We start from the raw sequence: 10796 nt of genomic DNA, 5'->3' as shown, positions 1-10796 counted from the left end.
TTTGACTTGGAACTCACAGTTTCTGCACTTGGCACCACAATCTTTGTGCCACAGAAAGGTGTTCCATGAACATGACCAAGCACAACATGCTTAATGGAAATAATGTGAATGTGGAAAAGCAGATTTTGGGGATCATGACAATGATGGACATTGAGCATGATGCAAATACATAACAATAAAACTCTGACAGTATAAGGCACCCCCCAAAAAACCCCACCCAACTCCACACTGTGATGCCCAAAGAAAAAGAAAACAAAACCCCAAAAGCCCCAGAGGGTTAAAATTACGTAGGGAAGATAAATGGGGTGAACATCTTATCAGTTTGGACTGAAGAAAAGCAAAAATGCACTCATAATCTAAATTTATTTAGGTTGAGGAGGTTTCTGGGTTATACATTCCTTCCTTTGCTAGGAATTAAGTAATGAAGATGCAGAAAATCCAAGGGAAAGGGACAGATGAGACAAGTCTAGAATTCAGTTTTTGTTCCAAAACTTTTCTAACTTTGAGGCTTCTGATATATAAAAGTTTAGATCAAGGTTAAAATGCCCAAATTATTTGCTGAATAGCTGAAGAAATGACACCAGACTATTTGTACACAAACAACTTTTGAGGCATTTTGTTTTTAATTTGCATACAATTCTTAAAGTGAGTTCCACATGAAGAAGGGTGAGATACAACAGAGCTCATTTACCATTTCACAAGTTAACAGAACAAAGTAAACATCTGTCCTTCTGATTAATTAGCATCTACCCCTTACTCCAACTTGTCACTTCCTGCTGCAAATCCCCATGCCAAAGAAATGCATGGACCAGTCCCAAACTCCACAGACATTCTCATGTGGACTGCAGTGATTCTGCAAATCATAACAGCAAGAAAAAAAATGGAAAGACTTTGGATGACCTTATATTCTCTTCATGGTTCATAAAGGAAGACCCCAAATTCTGAGTACAAAAATACTTCAGTTGTCCAGCTCAGCCATTCATCTGACTGTGGTTCCTCTGGGGAGCCCCAGCCAAGGAGAAAATACTTTCTGTCAAATAAGAGGGGGCATTAAATCAGAAAGAGAAGTCTCAAACTGACAGTGCTAGAATGGACTTCCCAGACAATTTTCCCTGGAACACAACTGGAGCACGCTCTTTCCTTCTGCATACTGATAAACTTTTCTAGCTATATAATTTCCATACATAGTTGCATTTGACCAAGTTTTTTGGCTTATATCACACTGGCAAATACCATCCTGACCAACATATCTTACACCAGGATTACAGCTGCAATAAATGAGTGACATGACAGCATCATCTCTCTTCATGCTTTAATGAGATCAAAGAATTGGTTAAACACAGGCCAAAAGGGAAGCAGTAACAACTCTGTCTTGCAGACCTTTCCAAAAAAGAGGTGGGAATGTGAGGCCATCCAGGTAAAAAAAGAGACAGACATAAGCTGCAAAGAAGTTGAACCTCCAACTAGCAGCAGAAAATCCCCATCACCAGAGCTGTCCTTATTGAGGTCTTACAGCACTAAACACCAGTTTAGCCTTCTGCCTAAAACTTCACAGGAAGCCTTTTCCTTGGTGTAGGAGTTGAGATCCTGGGGCACTGTTCACAGTGAGATGAATGAAAACCAACCCAATTGCTTGTGCTGAAGTGGGAAATCACAGACCTTGGGATGGCACATTGTCTCTGATGGCACAGGGTCTGTGTGTGCACACAACCCACACATCTGGCACAACAATGCCATGATTCCAGTTGGGATATGCCAATTTTTTCCTCTCATGATTGTGGATTCTCCAGCAACTCTACTGAGTCTGAAATACATCAGTATCAGAGAAGAGACTCTAACAGTAAAAAACTCTGTACACTTGAATATTTAGTAATTCTCTAGCAGTTTTTTGCTACGTATTTAACACTAGTGTGACAAAATTCCTGATAATTCTATCTCATGCAGGTAACTTAAAGGAATTAGCACTACCTAGACTGATAAAGCTACCACTACAGGGTGACTGGGAGGCTACAGGACAAGTGAGTTTGCACCAAGACAACAGGCAGGTGTGTGTGTGACACAACAGGCTCAGCTGGGTGTGCCTGGCAGGGACCCAAAGGACAGCACAGCCTTCAGACCTGGGGTGGCAACATCCTTTGACCCAAAGAGACTTGTCTTTCTTGTTTCAAAGGGCTTGAGTGGAGCTGGAGACATGTTGGCAATTCTTGTTGGTGCTTCTGTAGTTAGTCCAAGAGTTCAGCTTTTGCTAGTTGAAGTTGCTGTGATTTGTGTTCTTTCTTTGATGTGTTACTCTACCCAAACTGCAATTGTTTAGGTCACAACAGAGATGTTGAGAGCATACTGTACCTTTCTGCAGCTGAGGACAAAGATTGCTGACAGATTGCTGCTATTCCTTCTCTGCAATTCCTTGGTGAATACAATTTCATCAATAGCAACTATGAAAACAAGCTCCCCAGAGTCCAAATTTTGAAAAAATATATTACAGGAAAAGCCAACTTGTAATTCACTTATTCTTTTCTCCTACAATTCCCACAGGTTTCAAAACATGATCATTATAAATGTCATCATTTAGAAGAATAACAAGAGTTGTGATAGTCTTCTGCTGTACTGGGCATTTCCCTTTTTTCACTGACATACATTCTCACAGAAATACCACAGTAAGAACCAGATCATTTCAATTAAAAAAACAAAATGCAAACTATTCAGTCCCACGTTGGAGCATGTGTTTGTGTGTATAATACTGTAAAAGTAGTCACACATTAGAGGTATATCATTAAAACAGCATTTTCTTTCGTGAACCTGCTATTACTGAGGCAGTGGCAAGGTTTCCATTTCTTTGTTTTCAGAGCTCTTTGAAGGATGGCTATTGCCACGTTCTGTAAACCTAAATACTGTCCAAGCAGAAGCTTGTTGGTATCAGGTGAGGAGCAATACTATTAGTGCAAACAGGAGCAGAGACACTTCCTCCAGCTTTGGGGTGAGCCAGGTGTGGAACACTGGAAGAGGACAGGCATCTTCTTCAAAGCCACACACTCAGCCAGACATCCTTCTCCACCTGGGTCTTCTCCTCACAGGGGGAGTTGGGGAGAACCACCAGCTCATGTGATATTCATCATATGAAAGGTTTCTTGACTGTTTTCCCACTAATAGTATGAATGTTTGACAAGTCAAGGAACGATAAATACCTCAAGCATCAGGAAAGGGACAATAATACTGACTTAGTATCTTTAGTAAAAAGTGAAACATTCTCTCCTGAGATGTAAGTCAAGGAAGGAACAGGAATGATGAACATAACACTGCACCATTATTTGATCATCATGCACCTCAGCTGGGCAGATGGGAAAGAACAAGTGTTTCTTGCCCTCTGCTCATCCAATCTATGACAGGCAGTTATTTAGCTAAGTGCTTGGCATACCAGTATGCTGTCAGAGCAGTTCTCAATGTGCTGTCCCCCTTTAGCTTATTTCTTTAAAAGGAAAAAAAAACAAAACAAAACAAAAAAAAAGGAAAAAAAAGACAAAAAAAGGAAGAAAATCTCAGCAGGTTAACCCTCATCTTCTCTCAGCTCTGTGGGGAGAAATTTGTATTGCTGTTGGCGGATCTGGGCCAGCTTTTTCCTTGCCTCTTCCAGCTCTCTCTCCTTCTTCAGCATTTCCTCTTGGGCTGCAATGATCTGCAAAGCAGAAGCAAGGAATACTGTCTGTAAAATCAGATTTCTTCCTCTGTGGCACCAGTCACATTCTGCAGAGAAGCACCAATTTTCAGGGACTTCCTCAGGAATTGCTCAGATTTCTCCAGATCCCAGGACTCTGCCATCAAGAGCACTATGGCATTTCCACGAATTTCTTAAAGAGGACTAAGAAAAGGGGAAAGAGAATCTCCCCCCAGGGTTTTACCATGGATCCATGGTGGATTTCATAATGCTGTGCTCCCCCAGCATTGCTCAGGGTAGAATGTACAATGAGCACCATGTCTGAAGAAAGTGTTTGAGTGGCAGTAAAACTGAACACTCATTTCAGCAGGTTCTAACAGTATTTTCCTGCATCTCAGAATGCCAAAATAAAAATGACAGTAGTACAGACAGGCAGAAATAATAAAGGTCCAGTATCTTCTGAGCAGCAACTACAGTGTATGGTGTACCCCATCCAGAAATTGGTACAACCTCAAAGCCTTGGGATCTATTTTAAAATAATTTTCTTATTTTCCAATAATCATTATGGCCACAGCAAACAAAGTCATTGCTTTTTATCTCTCACTCTCTGTTTCTTTGCTTATATACATGCAAAACTATTATTCCATGAAGATTTGGGAACATTAAAAGTACCTAAGAGAAGTCTGAAAAGAGCCATTAACTTAATCAGAAAAAAGGACCAAATATTGGGCAATGGAAACTGTTTTTACAGTAACTGCTCCCTGAAGAAGTGTAGACCCCACACAGCAAATCACTGCTGTGCTGTCAGGGCTCACCTGGCACGGGGGCACCAAGTCATTAATCACTCAGAGATTTCTAAATAGGGTTGTGCAGCTGCAGTGCAGCAGCTGGACCCTGTAACACTCTGCTCACTCCTGTGCCACTTCCCTCTGCTCTGTTTGCTGTACCCACCTGGGCAATGCCACCCACGAACTTGGTTTTGACCACGACGTCGTCGTCCTCGGCTTTGCCGAACGCGGCTTTCTGCGCCGCCCGCACCAGGTTGTCCGAGGCACGTTTGACAGCGTTGCCTGCAGCCTGGGGACAGGGACAGGGACAGTGCAGGACACACAGGGACACACCCAAGCACCACAGTTCACACACCTGGGCCTGCCTACACTGCAAACATGGGGGTTGTTTGTCCCAGGGAAAAGCAAATTAATCGATGGCACAGGAAGGAACACAATTCCTTTATTTAAGATAGTTGGAGAAGTCACCAATTAGACTTTTTTACTCCTACAGATTGAAATAAAACAGTGGATGAAATCAAAAGTTATGTCAGGCACAACACTGATCAGACTTTTTTCTTGAGAAAAACTGAAACTGAAAACTAGTGTGTAAACACATATTAGAAGATGTCCCAGTTTAGCAGGTGGGACCAGTTTATCACTGTGTGAGGGCGACCAAAGCTGTGCATTCTACATCCTCTATTCATTGCCCAGGAACTGTTCCCAATGGCCCACTTGCAGCAGCTGCCCAGGGCACACCTGACCCCTCAGGCTGGGAGCTGGCTGGGAAAGAAGCCTGGCAGAGGAGCTGGGAGAACTCCCCTCTGGGGAGTCCTTGGCACCTCCACACCCACCTGAGGGCTCAGCTCTGCTCATGGGCCAGCAATGATTCCAAAATCCCCCCTGACTCCCAGAGTCAGATCCCCCAGTGTGGAACTCCCTGCCCTGGGGGAGGCACTGGGGGCTCCCACCTGCACCTGAGGGGAGAGAATCTTGGGGTTTGGGGACTTGGGGAACCACTCCTGGGATCCAGAGGAGGAGCAGAACCTCGACAGGAAGAGCCCCCACTCTCGACCAGACTGTGCCATCATCTGCACCAACAGGTTTTTCACCTCCTTTTCCTTTGGACTCGGTGGAACCACGTGGGGCTCAGCACAGGGGCCACCAAACCCCCCCGTGTTTGTGCCCCAGGGGTCTGGGTTACACTGCTGGGTTTGTGGGTTAAACCCAATTTCTCTTTGTGCCATTGCATTTATTGTAATATTGTTATTAAATTGTAACTCTGACTTCTAATCTCTTTTGTGTTGGGTTTGTTTCTCCTGCCACTTTACCTTTAAACCAGCACATAAGACAATTAAGTTTGTGATAAAAACTCTGAGCTTTCTGAAAAAAACCAGTCAAACACTTTCAATACATCTTGTGTTGTCTACGCTGGGTACTACCAAGAGAACCTCTTCCCACATGCTGGAGACACCAGGAAGGGACACACATGGACCAGCCCTGCACCTTCCCCCAGTCCTAACCCAAGTTCCATCTCTCCTTCAGCTCTTCCCTGCTGCAATGACCCAAGCACAAATCATTTGGAATTTGCTCTGCTCAGCCTGGAGCTCATCCAGAAAGCACAGAAACACTTCCAGTGGTTTCATGAAGTTTTGGAGGAGTCTGTAACAGCACATTCCAAGTTTGCATTCATGGGAAAGGCAGTTCCAGTCGGGGTAGGAAGGGGAAAATCAATACACTCCAAGTGCTGAACCTATTGATCAAAGCCACATGAAAACATCTGTGCTGGGGGCAAGGCCAGCTGAAAAGCCTCAGTGGTTTTGGCAAGCCCACCAGTAAAAATGCTTAGCAGACATTAACTCCAGGGTTTTGCTATGATAAAGGACATGATTTCCAAGTGCTAACTGTCTTTCCCTTCATTATTCATTTTGGGACTAATGTGGAGCTTGGTAAAATGGCAAAGTTCAGATTCAATCCATGCTTGGGCTTGTTTCCTTTTCACATTCCCTTCCAATTTCTCACATTCAATGTCTATTTAATAATATAAATTTATAAATACACTGAGAACCCTGAAATTCCTGTCAGAGCTGAGGAAACAACACAATCTCTAATACTTCATTTTCTTCCTGTTCCTACTGTCTGTCCTGCATTTAAAATCCCTTCAGGGCCATCCTGGCATTTGGATATTAAAGTCCAGGTTGCATTACAGACAGAACTATCCTCCAGTTAGTGACACCTCCTCACAGCCCTTTGACAATGTCAGTCTCCAGGAATCCACTCTAAAGCACTAAAATCTCATCCCTGGTGACAACACGAATATGCCACTGTTTTCTATAGAAACAAATGGATTTCTCACACATTCATACACTTATTTTTCCTCCTAAATATTTAAGCCATTTTTTCTACTTCAGAAAAAAAAAATCACATCTGTTCCTCTTGCTTGGACAGATAATTAATCTAACAATATTGCACCTAAAGCAGGGCTTGGCACAGGGCAGTCACCATTCACATCTATCAACAGCTTTAAAAAATGAATAAAGCAGAGCTGTAGCTACTGCTGAAGAACAATAAATGCACAATCCTTTCATCCAGGATGAATGAAAACATCCCAGAATCCTACAAGGAGGGAAACCACAACCCAAATCTGAAAGTTCAAGAAACTATCCCTAACATTTGGCGTTTGCTCACGTAAAGCAGAGTTTACCCCACAGCACTCCTCTGGGGTTGCAGTAATTAAGCACACAAATTACCTGCAGCCTCCTCATGGCTTCAGAGTCATGGTCAGCCTTCACTTTGCAGGCCACCAGCAGCTGTGCTGTGGAAGCTGCCACTTGCTTGGCAGAGGAGATGAGCTTCTCCTCGCTGGCGTGGCCCTGCACCGAGGCGTTGGCTGCCTCACACAGGTTGCTGGTTGCAGCTGCCACCATTCTGGCCTGGGAGAGGGAAAAAAAGCCACTGTGTGTCCTCTGGGGAGATGATTCCTCCAGGGAAGGTGCCAGTTTTCTCAAGAGAAGGAGCTACTCACAGCAGAAATAAGTCCCTGAGACCACTGTCCATCATCAGCTGCGTTTGCAGGGATTGCTCCAACCTGAAAAAGGAGGTCAGAGATGGCTTACAAGAACACAGAAAATACAGTGGCTTTGTCTCAGATGCAGACAAGCAATAATTCACCAATAAAGGCAACACCTGTGCCTGTGCCCAGCACATGCAGGAGCAGGAAATCCAACTGAAGGTGGCTGTCAGAGTGTGTTTCCTGCTCATGAAGTGTCCAACTTGCTTCTCCTGACCCATCTTGGAGCACACCCAAGTAATTCCCAGAGTAACCAGTAATTAATTCCCAGAGCACTGATGGCTGAAGCCACAGCTCTGGCCCCAGGTGAAGCAGCAGTTCTTAATCTCCTGGGCTTTAAAAGAACTTATTTCTGTCTCCACATTTGAATTTACATCATTCTTGAATCTCTTGTGATTGAGGCACTGTGGGAAGGTACAAGTCAGATTGCCATGGGAGCCCCCTAATTGCCTCTGTGGCCACTCACAGCCCCTGGGGAAAGCAGCCCACTTTCCTGCATGGCTCATCCACTGGAGAGTTCCTGGGTCAGCAACACCAGCCACAATCAAGAGAGAGATTTCTTCCCATGTCAGACAAAAGCAATGAAACAAAATTCTCCAGCTGGTTGTCAGCCCCCCCATCCTCAACTGCCTGGGTCTGGGTGTTTTTGGGCCAGAAACTGGAAGATGTGAGGTATAAACATGGGCCAGAAACTTGTATTTGGAAAGAAATGGAAACAGGGACTTGTGCACAATGAGAATCCCAGGGAATGAAATGGAATCCTTACATGTAGCACCAACATAAACAGAAGATGAGTTGTCTCGTGGTGACACTTCTGTATAACTAAAAAATGAGTTGTACAAAAGAAAACAGCGGGTCCCAAATTATTTAGGATTTTCTTGCCTCATCATCCCTGAAAAGAGAGAGCACAGCAGAAGTGCTCTGTGCTCCTGGTGGAGCTGAAAGCTCAAGGTTCCCAGAGCTCAGCTGCAGCAGAGCACAGCACTGTGGTGGATTCATGGCACAGGCTGCTCCCAATCAGGAATTCGATGGAAATGGAAAGCACAACTGCACAAAAACAACGACCTTGTCATGAGTTGTTCTCCTCACAGGCAACATACCTGGCTGATACTCAGATTTTAAGTTTCAAACGATGCTAACTGTGAAAAACAGTGATGGGTGTGAAATGATTTACAAAGACCTCAACTCTGAGCACAGCAAAAGGGTGGCACGTGTTATAAGCACCATTCCCTTGGTGCCAGTGCCAGGCACAGTCACCTGAACACACTGAATTTGCAACAAAGCACTGAGGGCTCAGTGGAGAGGCCTTTTGCTGCTCTAGTCCCAGGGGAAGGTGGACACTGTGACACTTGGGTTTGGATCCCAAGCTGTCTTCTAACACTGTTCATTACCAGCTTGACTCACAGATCTTCAGGAAATGAAAAACACCCCACAAGCAGCAAAACTCCCCACAACTGAAACATGGGTAGGGCCAAACACTTAATTACACTCGTGAGATTTAAATAAACATAATTGTGGGATTTTTTTAAACAGAACCACGTCTGGGCCATGTATTGTGATGAGCAATGAAAAGATTTACATTTTCATTAGTCATTCCCAAACTTCTTTCCTACTGTTTTAATGGAGACCAGATGCAGTTTGGATGCTTCGCCCACCACTGTTGCTACTTGTCCTGCTTACCCACCTTTCCCTGAGCCACCAGTTCTCTCTGGGCTGCTGAGGCTGACTTCACCAGGGCACTGGTAGCAGCTGCAATGGATTTAGCTGCTTCCAGGATCTGTTCTTCAAAATCCAGAGTCTCATCTGCTTGCTATAACCAAGAAAAAACCACGTTACACATTCACCCAATTACATTGTCAAACTGAGGACATACACAAAGTAAGACAAGAAGGGTTTGGAACACATCAGTAAATGCAGTAAGACCTAAAACATCATTTTCTGTGGAGGAGTTTCATGTGGACTAAAGCTGGGAGGCAGCATAAGTGAATTGAAATATTAGGCTGCCCTTGTGGCTGCTCACAATGAAATAAAGTGTCACACAAGGCAGGTGAAGAATTGCCACCAACTTCCTGCCACATTATTTCCACCAGGGCTGCTCTAAACTACATTCAGAGAAGTCCAGGTCAAGGTTATCTTTGTAGTGCCATAACACTGCCTTCCAGCATGGCTAAACCAGGCAAGGCAATTTTAAACACTGAAAGACTTCAGGCATTGCAAGAGAACAGTGACTGTCTCATCCACCTGAACTAAGAAATGTAAAGCAGATCCCAAGCAAGAGCACAGAGTTAACAGGAAGAGCTGTCATCCCTAGAGAGCAGCTTTGTGGAGCAGTCCAGCTTGGAGCTCTTGGAGATCAGAGTTCCAAAGCTCTGCTTGGGACACTTGTCACCCAAATACATCTTTCAAAAGAGAGAAATCAGCTGTTCCTGGTGAGGTTTTTGACTACTTAAAATGCAAATCCATAAAAACAACTTCCCTGACTTCCTACTGAAAACATTTCTCCATTTAAGCACCTTTTTTTTTTTTTTTTAGTTTCTGAGCAGTTAACAAAATAGTGAGAGATAAATGGTTATTGTTATTTAAACAGAACCAGGCCTGGGCCATGTACTCTGATAGGGTTTTATACAAAATAATCCAGCAGGATGTATTTTGTTGGTGATCCCATCACCAGCTGCCAGGACCCAGTGCAGTATAACAAGGAGGGTTAGTGGCTGCACTATCAGAACAGGCTATTTGGCAGTGCTGGTTTATTCTAACTTAGGCAACCACAGAGTTCCTGTGGCAAATAACTAACTTTGGAAGCACCAGCCAGGCAGGCTTTGACACAGAAAATTGGGCACGTTATCTGCAAGTCTAAGCACACCCATCTACTTTTAAGTCAGGTTTAGTTTCCTTGTTACTGCAGTCTGATGAAATAGCAGCCAACTATAAAATACTAAAATAACAAAATGGCCCATCAAGCAGCACTTGGTCCTACAGCATGTCACAAACTGCCACATGACTAAAAATGCAGGAGATGAAGGCACAGCATCCACAGACACCAGAAAGACAATGATCTCAAATTAAAAACTGAGTGTAGATAAAGCTGTTGGCAATTTAAAGCTTTTCCTGTCCTTTAGGAAAAGCCACCTAATCAGTGGAAAAGTATTTCTTTTGCTTTGCTCTTGGGCTATTCCCATCAACTGAAGCACATCTCTGTACTAAAAGAAATTGCTCTGGAAAGTGAGGAAGTTCCAGAGGAAGTCTTGGCAATACTTGACCCTTATTCATCCCAAGTGGTTCATCACATCAGCCCTGCCTTGATGCA

The 10796-nt window shown here is 43.9% G+C and overlaps 1 protein-coding gene across 4 annotated transcripts in view; it reads right to left on the bottom strand.

The window, feature by feature from the left end:
* Window positions 1–604: 604 nt before the first annotated feature.
* TLN2 (talin 2) overlaps window positions 605–10796 on the bottom strand; it is a 164806-nt gene continuing 154614 nt past the window's right edge. For all 4 annotated transcript variants that reach the window (XM_071568138.1, XM_071568140.1, XM_071568139.1 and 1 more), the window contains 5 exons: window positions 9174–9299; window positions 7445–7507; window positions 7170–7352; window positions 4604–4729; window positions 605–3673 (listed from right to left, as the gene is read on the bottom strand). In XM_071568138.1, coding sequence (XP_071424239.1) covers window positions 3545–3673; window positions 4604–4729; window positions 7170–7352; window positions 7445–7507; window positions 9174–9299 — 627 coding nt within the window. In that variant the 3' untranslated portion in view covers window positions 605–3544. The remainder of the gene's footprint in view (window positions 3674–4603; window positions 4730–7169; window positions 7353–7444; window positions 7508–9173; window positions 9300–10796) is intronic.

This window comes from Pithys albifrons, chromosome 13 (assembly GCF_047495875.1).
Source record: "Pithys albifrons albifrons isolate INPA30051 chromosome 13, PitAlb_v1, whole genome shotgun sequence".
NCBI lineage: Eukaryota > Metazoa > Chordata > Aves > Passeriformes > Thamnophilidae > Pithys > Pithys albifrons.
This window is presented reverse-complemented; position numbering and strand designations above follow the sequence as displayed.